Source organism: Aotus nancymaae, unplaced genomic scaffold, assembly GCF_030222135.1.
Source record: "Aotus nancymaae isolate 86718 unplaced genomic scaffold, 86718_ANA_hifiasm-v0.15.2.pri h1tg000020l, whole genome shotgun sequence".
NCBI classification, from domain to species: domain Eukaryota; kingdom Metazoa; phylum Chordata; class Mammalia; order Primates; family Aotidae; genus Aotus; species Aotus nancymaae.
In genome coordinates this window covers 51,530,293-51,548,789 of record NW_026988432.1, presented here as the reverse complement: position 1 = coordinate 51,548,789, position 18,497 = coordinate 51,530,293, and the positions used below count along the sequence as shown (strand labels likewise).

The following is an 18,497-nucleotide window of genomic DNA, read 5'->3' as shown; positions in this document are numbered from 1 at the left end:
TGTCAGGCTGACTGGCCTTCGATGGTGAGTTGTACTGCTGGTTGTCTACCACCAGCCGCTCGCAATTTGCTCACTATGTTTCATGAGACAGTTGTTTGTGGCTGTTTGGAACACATTTGCCTCTTTAGGGATTTATGCGCTAGTTGCAATGCCAACCTCCATAGTGATCGAAATTTCTTTCTAACTAAAATAGATAATTAGAGGCTGGTAATTATTGGTCAAGAATTATCAGAGTGAAAAAATTAAGCTTCTCATAAATAGTTCTTGGCAATGTCATCTCTTTATATTATCCCATGCCTAACAGCCCTTTATTCAGAGCACTTACAAATTTACTCTACACTGTTGAGCCTCATAATTTTATATGAGGCAATCCCTTTGCTGGGTTAAACACATTTAAATTCTCTGGTTTCATCTCTATTTGTGCTAATTCATACCAAAGAATAATAATAATAACAGAAAGCTCAAAGAGGAAAATAACAATAATTATTTACTATGCTGATAGAAAATAGAAGAATGAATTGGAAATTAAAGCATCTAATACACAATGGTTTCTTGTTGTATTCTCAGGTCAAAAGCCAACATAAACTATGTGAAATGAACAAAGGAAGACAGGAAAAATTTTCTCATTGGCACACATCTTAAAAGAGAGAAATCTTTTCCCCAGGAAAACTGTTAAAATGTTTTGTAGCTCTTTTTGTGCGCATGTGAAGAAGAAAAGAAACCCCTGAATAGGCACTGGTCTGATTTCTTACTGAAATGTGGTGGACAGGGAGATTTTCTTTTTTTTCTTAATAGACATAAGTCAATTCCCTAGTGCATTTTTATCGAGTAATTATTCTCGCAACTCAGACCATGTGTCCACACCTTGCTGTAAAACTGCACTTAAGAAGAGCACCTCTGGTATGTACCTGGTAGAAACATTGATGGTTTCCCTTTCACAAATGTCCCTGGCCAACAGCCTAAGACCAGCACATCCAGAAAGATGCACGGAGGTTGCCTGACACTGAGATTGCACAAAAACGTATGTGCCACATAGAAGCAAATACAAATGACTTGGGGAAAGATGGAATTGCAAGTTACACCTCATCAGGTCATCTGTAGATCTTGTTTTCCATCAGGTGACATAATCCTTCCTCTACACTGATTGAAATGTAAAACAAAATACGCAAAAACACTATATACCCTCTTAACAAAAGGAGTAAGAGGCTTTTCAGATAGTCTCTAATCCGCCTTCCCCTACTAAATGTCTAGTTGAGATTATTTTTTGATTAGACAAAAAACACACACAGATACACAGCCTAAAAATACCTACCCTCAATGGAGTTATTTTAGCCAACAAAATAACACTGTCTGCCTCATTTGAAAGACTAAATAGCATATTGGAATTTTAAAAAGGGGTATCTTAGCCTTTGTGACTCCCTTTCTTTTTACATTCTCTCTCTCTAGATACTAACAGCGCGAATGGGGTGAAAGGACTTGGAAGCATGGTCAACACATACAACAATTAAATGTATGCTACTCATTTGTTTAGGCCTCAGTGCAAGAGACTTACATATTTTTATTATTAAAAATGGCATGAATATTAAAGTACTAGACCCTCTGTGAAAAGGAATGGAATGTGCTTCTCTGATGAAAGGTGAATTGTTAAATGCTCAAGTTCCAAGAGGTGAGTGTCTTATTAATCCACTATAAGGTAGAAGGTAAAAAGCCTTGGGAAAGCACTAATGATGCAAGGAATATAAAATAAATACAAATAGGAATGATATAAGGCAATTTAAAGAGAAGACAGAACAAACTGATTAATGTTTATATGAAAATGATACTAAAATTAGAAAATCAAAAAGTTCTGTTGTGCTGAACATTCCATTTAAATTCTAAATGTGCAAAAGAATATTAACATTGCGGTGAAAATATATTCAACATATTCATCTGAGTGCTGGGATAAATAATAAATCCAGAAACAAAAATAAGTTTACATTGAACAGAGCTCATGAGAAGCATAATCACAAAATTTCACTGAGTTTCCCGTAAACTGCAAACTTCTAAGAACTGCTCTCATTCAAGCCTATCTAAAAGTGGAGCATGAGGAAGAATCATGAATGACTGCCACCAACACAGCCTACTCAAGAAACAGACGGGAAATATTAACATTTATCATTTTGGCAGGAATTCATTTTTTTCTAACACCTGCTCCTCTCCACTAAAAAGCAGTTTTAAAAGTTTATATAAGGTATTTTTCACAATCTCAAACAAAAGGGAATTGCAAGGAAACATTTGGATCTCCCTTACATGTTGCCATTATCTTCTAATTACTCATAAAAGTTGTCAATGCTACTGTCACATTGAAGAATATGCTATTTAATATATGAGAAATCACTAATAATACTAGTACTTAAATCTGGAAATTATAGAGATAAATTGATCGATATTTTAGCTGCTTTGCATAAGTTCCATTTTGCACAAATAAGCTCTTAGTCATTTATAAGCAACAACCCCCCTAAAGACCTGCCATTTGAAAACTATAAAGTCCTATCGAAAAATTATCAATTTTCCAACACGCTTTTGAATTTATCTTCATTAATTTATATTAAAAAATGGAAGTTTTGTTAGAGCTTTAATGATCAGTAATGACAGGTGTGAGCAACTTTCCACTAAGCATTCTTAGAATATTTCTAATTAGTATACAAGAAAACTTGTTTCCCCTGAAAACAAGTTCATAGTCTAAAATGTTGAATTTTCTTTCCTGTCTTACAGAATTTTATAATAGGAGAGTATGAGGTTAATTTAACTTTTTAAATATTACATTATATTTACTTATGGTATTATGAAATACCATGAAGTGAGTATGAAATAAAAAACTCATAGTATGAAAAACACAAATGAGTAACAAAAATAGCATAAAGTAATAGCAATTGTCATTTTACTAGTAGAAAAATGATCTGCTTGATAAAGTTTAATTGGCTGGTAAAACATTTACTGTTATTACTAAGTGCTTATCAAATTAAAAAGCATAGTCAGTAACCCATGAGGAATTAAGAAATAATGGGACAATACGAGTAAGTTTACAAAATATCCTTTTGGTTTTAGCCCATGTGATAAATGCAAAATCCTAAAAACACTGGCCTGGATTGACTTCAGAAATCTTTCCTCAAAACACTTTTATAAAAACCTATGAAAAATTTGCTGGGGAATAAAAAAGGATTACAGAATTCTTTACATGATCTTTATGATCATGATTATATCCAGGCTGTTGAAACCATACATATAAAACTATTTTATGGCTATTTAAATTATTTATGTTTCCCTATCACAAAAACTCATACTTTAGATTCTGATACAAAGATGCTTAAGCAACACACAGCAGTGCCATTACCATAATAACTTCTGAAATTAAAACCCGTCTAAAACTCTATGGAAAGCTAACATCCAGTTCATTAACCATTCCTGTTAGTTTTCAATAATGCAAAAATGATTAGAAGTTTAATTTGTTAATCACCTGTGTTTTGACTGGTAGTAAATATATAATCCTCTGCAGAAGTCTAAACTAGCCCTTGCAGAAAATAAAATGTGCTAATATCTTATCAGGACTAATAATGGAAATAAAAAAAAATCAATCATGCTGAGGAAAACCATTGATGGTTGAACAATTAATTCATCTTTAACTCTGTTTAATGATGATATACACAAGTAGAAGAAACATCTTTCTGTAATAAGGTTTAGAGTGTCACTCACCAATCATGTGATTTGCAACATGAACCTGAATATCCCATTCATTGTAGAAAACCATCTGACACTTGATGCACTGATAGGTCTTCTTCTGAGAAAACAAGTATAAACAGAGTTACTTAGATACATGGACTTTAAATTGTTTCTTTGTTTTAAATACACATTTTTCTGAGATGCTGGTCTTACCAACGTTGCTGACCAACAAACTAAACTACAGGGCCAATTCCTTACTTAGACCTTATGGCTTGATTCCAACACTATATTTTCAGTTGCAGACATTTAGAAGAAACAGAAGCACATAATTATGGCATAATATATTTTAAAGATCTCTAAACTCAATAACAAAAGGTTTTTGAAACCAGAAGTATTACAGAAATACAGTTTTTAAAAAACAGAAGTATTAAAAAAAAATCTACAGAGTTTCGGAAACCAATGTCTTTGAAGATCAGGCACAAAATCATGCTGACCAAAATAACTGGGGTGTTGCTTCTAGATATCCAAAAATAAAAGGGCTAATAAGTTAAGATTCACGAATTCTAGCTAAAATACTTAGAGACTGTATAATTTTTAGCTAAATTCTACAATTTAAATGATGTTTTAGAAGTTGCTAAGTGATAGCATTTAAATATATACTTCATCCTGTAAATAATATAATAATGAACATTCTAACACTATTTTATCATTTTATGAAACAGTCCTGTGAAGTAGATAGAACAAGATTTTTATTATAATTCTTATAGCATAAATGAAGAAACGGAGGCCCAGAGAAATAGAAAGATTTGCCTAATGTCATGGTGCCGTACAGCTGGGAAGAGAAATACGTTCTTTCGATTCTAAATGCTAGTAGGCTCTCTGATTTCTGAATCATAAAGCAGCCATTACGATTTTACATCTTCATTATTAAGTTCTAGTACTTATTAGATGAACTCAATAAATAGAGTATTAGTTGTGTTTTCCAGAACACATACTTACATAAATTCCTTTTTGATGAAATTTAATATTTGTAATTAAAAACCATGTTGGAATACAAAATAAACCCTTATGAAAATAATCCACTTTTAAAATTTCCCAAACATAAGAAAATTACATTTGTAAAAATCACATAAATGACATTTTTACAGAATTATCATTTCATTTGAAGTCATCTAAAACTGTTTTACTAATGGTGTTAATAAGGAAGTACCAGCCTGTAAATTACAATTAATTTTAAGGAACTGAGGTTCTTTAGAACTTAACAGAATCAAAGTTAAGCACAAACATTTGGCATAATTCATTTGAGATTTAAAATTATAAATGGCATTAATATAATTTTTTCCTAATAATTGTAATTTAACATAGTATTTTCTTCTGCAACAGTGGACAATATTCCTTGTAAACTACGGAAGTACAGGCATATTTCCATTGGAAGCTGTTTAAATAATCTGATGGTCTTTGTACCTTAGGCATATCGCAAACTGAATGTGCTGAATCTAAATCTAACACGGACTTCAAACACCCTGACAATCACCAAGGAAGATTTACTACACTGAGCTGTTTACAAGATGCTTTTGATGGTGACATATAGAGCAACATGTGTTACGTAAATAACATCTATCCCTTTTTTAACAATATTTCCCTTTAGAACTAGTTAGAAAATATTTCTTACTCCCTGATGACCTACATTATATATTGTTTATTAGCATACTTCTAGCATTATTCCTGATATGTGACCTTGCTGAAAAACAAAGAAACATAAACTTAATGGCTAGTCTTTTCTCTTGTTAGCACAGTAAAACATACAATATGTCGAAAACTGTCTCCAAAAATGATGACTGATGAATATCTTGGCAGAATATACCAGGGTTTTTTTTCCTAGTCTAATAATAAAGAATAAAATCACTTGAAAAGCCAAAATAATAAAATACCAGCACTTACTACTATCTTCAAAATGAACTGACACATGTAAGTTTTCTTTTATTATTGAATGAAAATGCTTTTGCCACTACTGATAATTCAAATATTAATTCTCTCCACTCATAAAACAGTGTCTAAAATGCTATATTTTTTATTAACAAAGCCATAGTCTTATCTATAAGCTCCTAAATTTATGGCTAGATAAGAATTTATTGTGATCAAAAACAATGAACCATGATTTTAAAATACTGAAGCTTGAACTCTGCTTCACCATATTTTTCACATTTCCCCAATACAAAGCAACGATACGCAAACTGGGATGTGTTAAGGGTTTTCTTTCTAAAGCCATGATGTAAAATTCCTTTTTACCCTCAATTTTTAAAATGGTAATGTTAAATGACCTTTAAAGCATCTCTCATTATAATTATAGATTCTTCACAAAATATTTGAGAGACCTCTGTACACCTGTCCACCATCTTTAAGTACAGGAATTATAACCTCTGAACAGTGTCAGCCTTGGGGATCTCATTCCCTTGTTGGTAAATTTATTGCACCTCTCTATGGCTAAAATTATGAGAGAATTCTTCCTGATTCTAGACCCAAATCTGCTTTTCTGCTATTTTCACCCATTGGCCCTAACTCTAAGTTCTGGTGCTACAAAGAAGAGGTTGAATCCATTGTCTAATATGACAATTACATTAGCCCCTTTTCAGACTGAACATAGGGGCACAATGTAAGAAATACTTGGAATTACCTCCCATCCTGTTTACCTACCTCCAAGTCAATGTTTTAAGAAATAGAACTCCAAACGAAGCTCGATACTCCAGGTGTGATCTGACCCTTGCAGAGTACATGAGGACTGTCACCTCCCTTAGGACAATTACTTACATTTATATAAAAGACAACAAAAAAAGTCAAGTGAGATAATTTCTTTTAAAAGCAGATAAAAGTAGAAACAGAACTTCCATTGTTTGGGCCCCAGATTGGCCTTTATCAACGCTTAAGTTGTCAATTTACTTGAAATGCTAATTTAGTACATTTTTAAAAGAGACTTTTTTTTTCATTAGCCTTTTTAAATGTGCTACTTGGGAGTGGGATTGTCATTTCCTGATTGTTCTCTTTTGTTTTCTGATACTGATAGATGTAATTATCAAGGATACAACTTTTTCCCAGCACCTCATTATTTTTGATTGATTTTGAGAACAATTTAAATGTGCCTTTTTGACATTCTTGTTTTCAGTTACCCTCTGGTTAAAGTACTCAGAGACTTTTTAAAAAGAACATCTCATAAATTAAAAAAAAATGATTAGAGATGCTTAATAATATATAGTTTTTAAAAATTATTCTGATTAACCCTCTTCCCCTCCATTCCATCCATTAGGACGTAGACTCCACATTTAGTCTTATCAAATTTTAAAAGTTGAAATGATAATTATTAAAACTTACACTTTGTGGAAATCAAACTGCTTTGATTTCTTTTACCAAAATACTGAAAGGATTAAAAATATCAGTGCACACAGTAATCCTCAAAAACAGAAAAAAAAAAAATTAAGTTGCTACCATTGGAGGTGACTATTACATCAATTTCTTTTTCTGAAAATTTACAATGAAAGGGTCAGAAGCACCTTGCATTTTTTAGGAGGAAGTGTAGGTCGTGCCTGTTTGATGAGTGAAAGCTTTTCTTTATAGAAGAATGACAGCAGAAGGGATGATAAAATTAGATATTCACCATTTTGCAATGCCAAATAAAATGGTTCAGGATAATCATTAATGGATGCTGAAACTAGTAGAGGAAAGGTTATTCTGAGATACTCAAATTTCATCCTGTGATCACTGCAAAGAGAAAGATTTATCTTTACAATAAATTTAGCTGATGGTAATCACTCTAACCAGACTATTTAGCTTAATATCACTAAGAATGGAAGTGACCTGACACTGCATGCCTCTTTATGAGTTGCAATATGAAATATACATCACAATATAGTATCTTATCTAAAAAGGATACTTGAATCTAATTAAGTCTTTAGGCCTAACAATCCAGTTTTCAGTAAATACAGGGATACGCGAACAAATATTACTATAAAAATGCAAATCCAGAATATTCTTTAGAGAAATGGCCTGTTGTCTTCGAAAAGGGGAACAACTATTACTATAAGGGGGAAAAAAACCTTCAAATCCAGAATATTCTTCAGAAGAAATGGCCTATTGTCATGGGAAAAAAGTGGAGAGCTGAAAGAGACTGAAAAAGACTTAAGTAAATGTAATGTGTGGGTCATGATTTGGGGGAAGGGGGAGGAAACAGCTATAAAAAGGCTTTTCAGGCAATTGAGAATAATTTAGATTTCAATCTCACTATCAGCTGATATTAGATGCTATCGGTAAGTTACTGTTACCTTTTCTAGATGTGATAATGGTATTGGGGTCATGTGGATTTTTTAACACAAATCTAGTGTATAAACTTTAAGAAGTCAGGAACCATAGCTCACATTCATTTGTATAATAAAATAATAATAATTTTATAAATTGTTTCATACAGTCTATAAAAAACTTGTATTTAAAAAAAATCCCTTGAAACAATCCTGTAAGAGTAGGTAAAGGAGGGATTATTATCCTCATTTATGGATTAATTAAGTGACTTGGCCAAAGTCATACAGGTTGTTAACACCATAACCAAGACAGGATTCTACTGTCTTTCATACACTGGACTTTAACACAGTTTATACTCTGGTCATCTGCAGGTAAATTTATAATTACATTTTAGGTGCATTTCAAAAGAAGTCTTTCCATATAATTAAGTAGTGCTTTGGTCTTTGACAATGCCAGGAATGATAGGAAAAGTAACTTATGAGAGTGAAGGAACTGTCTGTAGCCATGTTAGCCATAGGCTCCCAATCTCAGACCCTTGACTAAGATTCACAGAATAGAATGGGCTCTTCAAATTCCCTTAGTCTATTTCAAGATTTTCCCTTTGTTCTCAATGTTCTGCAGTGTTTTGTTATGTTTTAAACTGTACATTTATGTTTGTCTTGCTCAATACAAAAATAATACCAATTTGAGATCTCATGTATGTCCTCAATTCTTAAAATTTTCAGTGATTAAAATCACTCAGTTATTAAGTCTGCTTAAGACACTCTCCATTCACTTCTATCAGGATCCTTATTAGACACAAATTGGAGCCTCTCAGTCTATCCTCCGTGTATTTTAACTGCTCTTTCATTCATATTTTAAGAATCCATTTGTTTCCTCATGTTCTGATCTAGATCATCTTCTCTGCACTCTCATAAAACACTGATTCTCTCTTCACTACTGACCAGTCTAGAGTTTTATCCTATCTAGGAAAGCTTTTATTTAAAATGACTATTTTTCATTTCCAACATTTCTGGTTTTAAACATTCAAGTGCTCTTGTTTTACTTCTGCTTGGATTTGCTTCATAATTTGTCACTCTTTTCAGTGGAAATTATACTTTCATTTATCTTACTGAGCTTTTAAACATAGTTATTTCAAAGTCTTTGTCAGACTGTTCAAAATAATTAATTTCTTCTTGTTCTTTTTTCTGCTTTACTAGTGTTTGATTCATTCACACACTTTGGAATCTTGGTTGAAAGCCTATTTGTAGTGATTTTTTTTTTTTTCTATGTGCTCATTACTCCCTTTTCAGTAGTTTTCCTGTTGGTTCTACTAGGGCATCCCAGGCTACTGTACCCAAGCTGGGTCTTAGAGGGGCATTTCCTGACTATCTGCTGTGCTGCAGGGATACAGAAACATTGCAAGGTAACCCACAAAGGCAACACAGGGCTAATTCAGTTTTATGTCACAAAACTGTGTCTTTCTTCCTACTCCTTCGATCCTCCAGGTAAGAAACCTAGTTCCTGGTAGTGGTCAACAAAACTATTTTTTCTCAGTCTCTTGCTGTGAACAAGAAAGTTCCTCCCAAGCCGTGCTTCAAATAGTGGGTGTGGATTTGTCCCATAGGCATTAAACCCTAATTATCACTTTCTATTGCTGGAAAATGTTTAGCAGACCCCTGGCTTCAGCCTTAATAATCATTTGGTTTCCTTGTTGGGTTTCTAGATCTCAAAGATGAAGAATTGTTTTGGACTTGACTTGCTCTATGTTTGGAACATCTAAGCTGAAGTTACAGAGCCATTTTTCCAGATGTCCCATAGCTCTCAGCTCCCTCTAATTCAAGGCTTTCAAGGAAGGACCAGTGTCAGTTTTGGTCACAACCCTGAAATCAGGATATTGTACAATGATGCTATAAAGTATTCATCCCAAATATATCCAGCAGTCTTTAGTAGGAAAGAATATTTGAATTTCCTTTCTGTAATACTAACTAGCTGTATGGTTAGTTATGTGATAAATCATTAAATGACCCTGAGTTTCCTTCTCTGCAAGTGAAAAAATAATCAGACTTATCGAGTTGATATGAAAAGTGAGAATTATATAAAAATGCTTGGTATCGTGCCTACCATGTAGCATGCCAGCAATAAATAGTAAATTTTAATGCTTACTTATTTACTAAAGGTACTATTTACTGCCTGTATTACTCTACTTGCCAGGTTATTATGGGGACGGAATAAAATATGATATAAACTCTCTGGCACAACAAAGATGTTTGTCAAAGGTTAGTAGTTTTCACCTTTTTAAGTGGACTTTGGAACTACATTAAAATTTCTTTCAACTCAAATCCACTAATTTAAATTTCATGACAATTAACAAAGGTTAAACAAATGTTTATTAAATAAAGCTTTAAAAATTAGTTGGCCCTCCATATTTGTGGATTTTGCATCTGCAATCAACCTCTGGTTGAAAAATTTGAAAAAATAATACTATAATACCATAAGAAAAATCAAATAAAAAACCAATACATTATGACAGCTATTTACATAGCATTTATATTGTATTCAGTATCGCAAGTAATCTAGAGATCATTTAAGTATATGGGAGCATGTAGGTGTTTTTATAAGGGACTTGAGCATCCACAGGGCATCATGGAACCAATTCCCCATGGATGCCAAGAGACAACTAATAACACCAAGAAAATCACACGTTGGTGACAAGGTTGGGAGTATGGGAAGGGAGAAGAGGTAAGAACGTATAAAAAGGTTCAAGCTAGCTATAATGAAAAAGCTGTTATAGCAATATATATTATCATTCCAAGAATGAATATATTAATTACAAATGCAATATATATTTTGGAGCAGCAGCACCAGTACTTTGTTGGCAAGCAAATGGATACTCTATGTGAGTGAAAGTAATAAGCCAGCAGCTTTCCACAAATGCTCAATAACTCAGACATTCTACTAATTTAGCCTAGTCATTTTCTAAGTAATTCTGAATTTGTATGAAAATAAGTCACTGAAGAAAGAGGAAAAAAATGGTAGAAATGTAATGAAAGCCACTACTGATGAAAAGCCCAAATAATTCATTGAAAAATAAATGTATCAATATTCTAATTTGTATTCTTGTGATAGTTAAAAGGATACTATTGTCTTACAGTGGTGGTTAATGTCCTGAGATAAAATCCATGTGATACTTTACACGATGCCTGGCACATGGCAACACCTCAACAACCAAGAGATATTAACTGTGATTCCTAAGCTCAAGGCATTACAATATAATTGGGGAAATAAAATACACAAACTTCAAACAGTTTTAAGTATTTTGTCTAAATGACATGGTAAAGCAGTTCAGGACCAAGTGCCTACTTTGGTGTACTGCAAAGAGAAGACAGAAGGTGTCAGAGAGTGACAGATTAATATGGTCTGGAAGAGTTAGAAAAAATTCCCTGGGAGAGACAGGACTTGATCTAAGGTCTAAAATGGGAATAATTTTCTTGGGTTTGAAACTGTTATGAGGCCTGGTGTGGTGGCTCATGCCTATAATCCCAGCATTTTGGGAGGCAGAGGTGACAGGATCACTTGAATCCAGGAGTTTGAGACTAGTCTGGGCAATGCATGTAGCCGAGACCCCATCTCCACAACAAATTTAAAAATTAGGTGTAGTAGCTTGCGCCTGTAGTTCTATGTAGGGAGACTGAGTCAGGAGGATAACTAGAGCCCAGGAGTTTGATGCTGCAGAGCTGTGACCATGCCACTGCACTCCAGCCTGGAGGACAGACTGAGTGAGACCTCATCTACTGCATGCCAGCCAAGTTGGTGGGGAATAAGGACGACAATTCAGAATAGAACCAGAGTTAAAGAAGATTGCTTCTGGCCAACTGACTAACAGGAAAAAGAAGAGAAACGAAAAAACCTAGTTGATAATGAACCTGGACACAGATACTTTAATGACAGAGTTGCAATTTTTATAGTACCAGGGAGAAAAAATATTTAATTAAGCATATTTATTGATATAGTTTGGATATTTGTCTCATCCAAAGCTCATGTTGAATTGCAATTCCCAATGCTGAAAGTGGCCCCTGGTGGGAGGTATTTGGGTCATGGAGGTGTATCTCTTCATGGCTTGGTGCTGTCTCTGCCACAGTGAGTGAGTTCCCATGAGATCTGGCCACTTAAAAGTGTGTGCCACCTCCCCGCCACTCTCTCTTGCTCCCTTTCTTCCCATGGGGGACGCCTGCTCCTGCTTTCCTTGCTGCATAAGTAAAAGCTCCGTAAGGCTTCTCAAGAAGTGGAGCAGGTGCCAGTGCTGCAGAACTGTGGGTCAATTATGCCACTTTTCAAATTACCCAGTCTCAAGTATTTCTTTATAGCAACGTAAGAATGACCTAATACAATTTTTTTTTTACAAATAAAACCCTAAACTCCATGAAGATACAAATTTAAGCTACTACTAAGTTTGTAATCAAGGAGTAAAAAAGTTGAGCAATTTTTAAAATCTTTTATTGAATTCTGTTTAAATATTAGATAAAATAGTATTAAAATATTTATTGGCTGGGCATGGTGGCTCACGCCTGTAATCCTAGCACTTTGGGAGGCCAAGGTAGCACATCACCTGAGGTTGGGAGTTCGAGAAAAGCCTGACCAACATGGTGAAATCCTGTCTCTATCAAAAATACAAAATTAGCTGGGCACAGTGGTGCATGCCTATAATCCCAGCTACTCAGGAGGCTGAGGCAGGAGAATCGCTTGAATCCGGGAGGCAGAGGTTGCGGTGAGCCAAGATCATGCCATTGCACTCTAGCCTGGGCAACAAGAGCGAAACTCCATCTCGAAAAAAAGAATTTATTTTCAAAGATATCCCCAGTAATCAAAAACCAGGAAACAATTGAGTGGAGTCTTCAGAAAAATCTAACAAGTATCCATTAAAACACAAAACTCAGTGTTAAAGTTGAAGTCACTTCCATGGATCGTACCAAACACATCTCGTGGAAAGAATTTACTACCTTGAAGTTCATGAATAAAGAGTCATCTTGTTTCTAAGAATAATGTTTAAGTTTAAAGTTAATAAAGAAAAACAAATAATTTAAGTTCAAAATTGTCTCCTAACAAATTTTCTTCAAAATTTGTCTTTCTACACACTTGAAATTGATGTCTTACATTAGACGCTGAAAAAACTGTGTCTGAGTTTCCCAGGGAGAGAGAAGCTTTATTAGGTTTACTCTCCTCATTCACATTTTAGAGTCTCTTCCAAGGGACCCAACTCATGTCCCTCCCTACATAGTCCACTGAGACCTCCCAGGTAAGGTATCTTCATCTAGATGATTTCAATGTTATGGGTTCAGTGGCTGTTTATTTCTATGCCATAAAAAAATTTACCTGAATAAAATCTCCTAGAGTGTTGTCCACAGAGTAGGCAGTCAATACATTTTGTTTCCTCACTGCTGAATGGACAATCAAATGAGTCATTCTACATCCATCACCTACATTCATGAGGTACTACCTAAGACTGGTCTATTTCTGCCTGCAAAACTCCCTACCACCTTACACAGCACCACAAATCAGTGAATTGGAAGAGGATGACTAACACAGAATAAACTGATGCTGTAGTGAAAGTTAAAAAAAGAAATCACCAGAGCATGTGCTAATTCTTTTTGAGCTAGGACAAGGAATTTGTCTCTTGTTACTCATTGCTATAATATTTTGTTAGTTCCTATTTGAAGAGATTTATAATTCATAGTAAATTCTAGGTAACTTCTTGCATTGACCGTTTTGTAAATGTTCATATCATTCAAGAAAGGTAAGACATTGACGGTGGGAGAACATGGGTTTAAATAATCACTCTTTTAGAAACATAAACCTGAGAAGGAGAAGTCAAAATCTGGAGTTACACAAAATTAGGGCCTATTTTCCTCATCAATTATTCTGATCATCTGTTTGTTTACATTAAAAAGCATTGAAACTTCCTTTTTGTTTCACTGTTACCAAAATAAGGAGCTATGGCTGGTAGATATCAAGGATGGACGGTTGGAGGGGTGAAGGAGTAGCAACAGTAAGTAAGTGCACTGCATCACCATTAAATCACATCACGTACCCAGACAGACCCCATCCAGAAGGCTGGTAGTATGACTTGTAATCCCATCATCAACCAGGAAAAAAAATTTGTCAGGCAGAATAAAGTATTTTAGAATTCATTAAGAAATACTTTCCTAAATATATAGTTTCTGTCCTAAAAACAAGTTAACTTAGATTGGTTCATTAACTCTTTATTAGCACTTGGTATCATTTAATAAAAAGTCATCATAAATAAAGACAAACTTTTTATCTCATTTTAAATAATGAGTTTATTTCAATTCTCTTATCATTTATTTATACACTGCATCAGAATTTCAATAAAACTGATCTATCTCCTAAATTGCTATAAGTTCTTTAAGGCTAGGTAGAAGGCTCTGTCTTCTTTTTTTTTTTTTTTGTATTTGTTTGTTTTCTGTTTTTTTTTTGAGACAGTCTCACTGTATCACCTAGGCTGGAGTGCAATGGTAAGATTTTGGCTCACTGCAACCTCTGCCTCCTGGGCTTAAGCAAGTCTCCTGCCTCAGCCTCCCAAGTAGATGAGACTACAGGCATGAGCCACGATGCCCAGCTAATTTTTTTTTGTATTTTTAGTAGAAATGGGGTTTCTCTATGTTGGCCAGAATGGTCTCGAACTCCTAGCCTCAAGTTATCTGCCCACTTCGGCCTCCCAAAGTGCTGGGATTACAGGCTTGAGCCATCCGCCCGGTCCATTTTGTATCTATTGCAATACATAATTAGTTACACATAACACATTAATATGTAAATGACTCATACCTGTTCACTATGCAATAAAAATCTTTGCTTCCTTCTACTTCTCTTTAGATGAAGGCTCCTGTGGAGTCCTAGTCATTCTCTTTTGTTTCTATCTCAAATGTATCCTTCCAGCTAGTCTTCTGTCAAAGAAATACTTCCTGTTCTGGTGGTTTTGTGTCTTACCTATAAAATGTAGTTTGTCTTATACTAGATCATTTCATTTACCCATGTATATGCCCAAATTACCTTTGTCCTTTATAATTTTTATCGCCACTGAGATATTTTAATGCCTGCCCCTGCTTCTCTTAGCAGTTCTGACTTTCTTTCTCCTCATTCCGGGGTTGCCTTCTCTCATCCATCCCTTCCATTTGAGCAGCTTTCCTACTGAGGCATGTCAGACCACCCTTCTCTTCTCCTTCAAATTACTTCTAAAACCCACCTGCTTCAAAAAGCTTACTAGCAATTACACCCACACAATGCCGTGGGTGCTGACTTTATTATTCCTGTTGTTTGTACTCTTAGTAAATTTTTTAGGATAGAGGTGTGTTTCTTTCACTTTACCTATTCTAGAACATGCTGTGTAGTTACAATGTATATAAATGTGCAAGTGGTAGGGTTCTTTTAACCCCTTGATTTAACTAAAATTATCTGAATTTTTCAAAATCTTCCCCATTCATTATTCCAAAAATATCTTTTTGAAAAATAGGAAAAAATGCCCCTGTATTCTTTCCATTTCCAAACATAACAGGACAAGCTTATATAGAGTATTGTGGAGTTTTATGATTGAAAGGGACAAGTTAGTCTATTTCAAATTTCCTCACAGACAATGAAACTGAGATCCAGAGAGATGGAGTGACCTTGCCCATGACTCACAGAAAGTGACCAGCCTAGCAAGCCTAGGACCCCAGACTGCCATGAACACATCCACATGTACATGGTGTGGTGGCTCATTTACAAAAAGGAGCTGCTATTGCCACCTTGGCTACCTGTGATACTTGCAACTCATCGGGGCTCTTCAGGGCACAGGACTCCAGGACCAACTCTCCAGTACCGCCTCTCATTACCAGTTCTTGCTACTAACCGCTGCCTTCTTGGAGGGTTTCCATTTCCTAGTGTATACTTTCTGCACAGAATGTGCTGTATTATAGTCAAAGGTTTCCTGTCACTTAAGGAGCAAGGTCTTAGTTTTTTCTTAAGCTCTCACACTCAGCCCACTGCCTGACAGAGAACATATATGAAAGGGTGCATGAACTATGCAGAAGTGAACTGATGTGAGCTTTTTATATGTACGCCTAAAAGTAAACGTTGTCAGAATATCATGTTGTAGGGAACCAGACTGCTGTCATCACACACACCTAGATTCTGCATCATACAACCAGGTATAAACTCTTAGTCCCCCTTCAGATTATCCCAGAAAGATTAAACTGCAGCACTGAAAAATTTCTGCATAATCATGATTCATAATAAATTGTATAGAAATTCTACAAATAAAAAAATGTCTAAGAATATAATCTAGAAAAATATGGGGCCCTTTCCTGACCAGGCTTCTGCTCCATGAGAACATTCTTCCACAGCATAGAATATCAAAGGGGAGAAGTGTTAAGGAAAGAATAATATCAAATATGACATCTTGCAAGGCAAGCACCGTGATTTTTTTTTTTTTAATTTTCTTTAGAAATCCAGGTGACAAATCATTCATTCTTTTTTTCTTTTGAGATGGAGTTTTGCTCTTGTTACCCAGGCTGGAGTGCAATGACGCGATCTCGGTTCACCGCAACCTCCACCTCCTGGGTTCAGGCAATTCTCCTGCCTCAGCCTACTGAGTAGCTGGGACTACAGGCACGCCCCACCATGCCCTGCTAATTTTTTGTATTTTTAGTAGAGACGGGGTTTCACCATGTTGACCAGGATGGTCTCGATCTCTTGACCTCATGATTTACCTGCCTTGGCCTCCCAAAGTGCTGGGATTACAGGCATGAGCCACCCAGTCATTCTTTTAAGAGACATTTTGGGACATCACTGCTGAAGAACCTCACTAGACATTTAAGCATAGTCCTATTTCTAATCCTGCCAGCTCTTCACAGTCTTAATACAGGAGTCACTATGTGAAGATATATTTGCTTTTTACAGGTTTCTCTTTTTTTTTTTTTTGAGATGAAGTTTCACTCTTGTTGCTCAGGCTGGAGTGCAATGGCACGATCTTGGCTCACTGCAACCTCCGATCCCTGGGTTCAAGCAGTTCTCCTGCGTCAGCCTCCGGAGTAGGTGGGATTACAGGCATGTGTCACCATGCCTGGCTAATTTTGTATCGGTTTAATTCTTTACTGAGAGAAACACGGAACAACAACCATGTTTGCCTTTTGTGCCCAACGTCTATGAACAATGCTTACCACACATTTGAAACTCAATTAATTGCTCAATAAATGAATGAACTAGGCTCAAATTAATCTAAACAGCGTTTTAAATTTGGTATAACAAAATATTATCAATCTAGACCCAATTATGGCATTGAAAGAATCTGTTTTCCATCAAAACTATTAATTTTCTAGTCCTAGTAAGTATAGATTTTAAACTTACGGGGTTTCCTGCCAGTTTTTCAGCTACCTTATCTGGTCATTTAGTTTTCCTTCCCTCTCTCCTTTCAACCCACCTTTCTTTTTTCCTTTCTTCTGTGCCTCCTATTTTCTCTTTCTTTTTTTAAAAGAATAACCTTTATCAAACACATGGTCACTGCTTATAACTAAATTATCAATTTCTAGATATTTATCAATACCTTTTTTGATATTATTTTGTTATACCAAATTTAAAACATTTCAAACTGACTTGTTACACTGCTTACATTAATTTAAGTCTAGTTCATTCATTCATTTATTCCCCGTACTCACCTCAGCCTCCTGAGTAGCTGGACTACTGGCCATGCCACACACCACTGAACCCACTAAGTTTCTTTAAGTTTTCAGTAGAGACAAGGTCTTGCTATGTTGCTTGGAGCATATCAATAGCTTTTAATACTGCTCATTTTTGCTTCCTTACTGTCTAAGCCGAACTTAAATGTAAAATTCCAGAGAAAATCCTTAAGAGCTATCTTAAAATGAATACGTTAATATCAAACTTCATTAAGTCAGGCTTAACAATGCCACTTCAATTTCTAAATCATGGCTTATCTTTGCATTGAAGTATCTCTCAACTGCTTACTTTTTTAAAAATATAAGTTTCTATTCTTAAAATAAATCAAGAGGTGGCCGGGTGCAGTGGCTCACGAGGTCAGGATATCGAAACCATCCTGGCCACGGTGAAACCCTGTCTCTACTAAAATAGAAAAAATTAGACAGGTGTGGTGGTGCACGCCTTTAGTCCCAGCTACTCAGGAGGCTGAAGCAGGTAAATCGCTTGAATCCGGGAGACAAAGGTAGCAGTGAGCCAAGACCGTGCCACTGTACTCCAGCCTGGCAAAAGAGTGAGACTCCGTCTCAAAAAAAAAAAAAAATCAAGAGGTGATACATCTAAATTACAAATCATGGCCAAAAAAAAGAGACCATTTTCACTGTTTCCCCCTCAGAATGTAAATACTGTGTATGTGATTCATACAGACATCGCCAGTGGATTTTAGGCAAATAATAGCCCTTTCAAATTAACTGCTTCTCAAACTACTCATTTGTTTCCTAGGATTAGAGGGGAAAAGCCTTATTTTGGTATTCACTTACTAAACC

At 35.2% G+C, this 18,497-nt stretch overlaps 1 protein-coding gene across 3 annotated transcripts in view; it reads right to left on the bottom strand.

Moving 5' to 3' along the window:
- Window positions 1-18,497, bottom strand: part of ZNF521 (zinc finger protein 521) — a 294,256-nt gene that overhangs the window by 129,583 nt on the left and 146,176 nt on the right. For 2 of the 3 annotated variants that reach the window (XM_021673901.2, XM_021673903.2), the window contains one exon: window positions 3,733-3,817. In XM_021673901.2, coding sequence (XP_021529576.1) covers window positions 3,733-3,817 — 85 coding nt within the window. The remainder of the gene's footprint in view (window positions 1-3,732; window positions 3,818-18,497) is intronic. The other variant, XM_021673902.2, reaches the window with a different exon arrangement.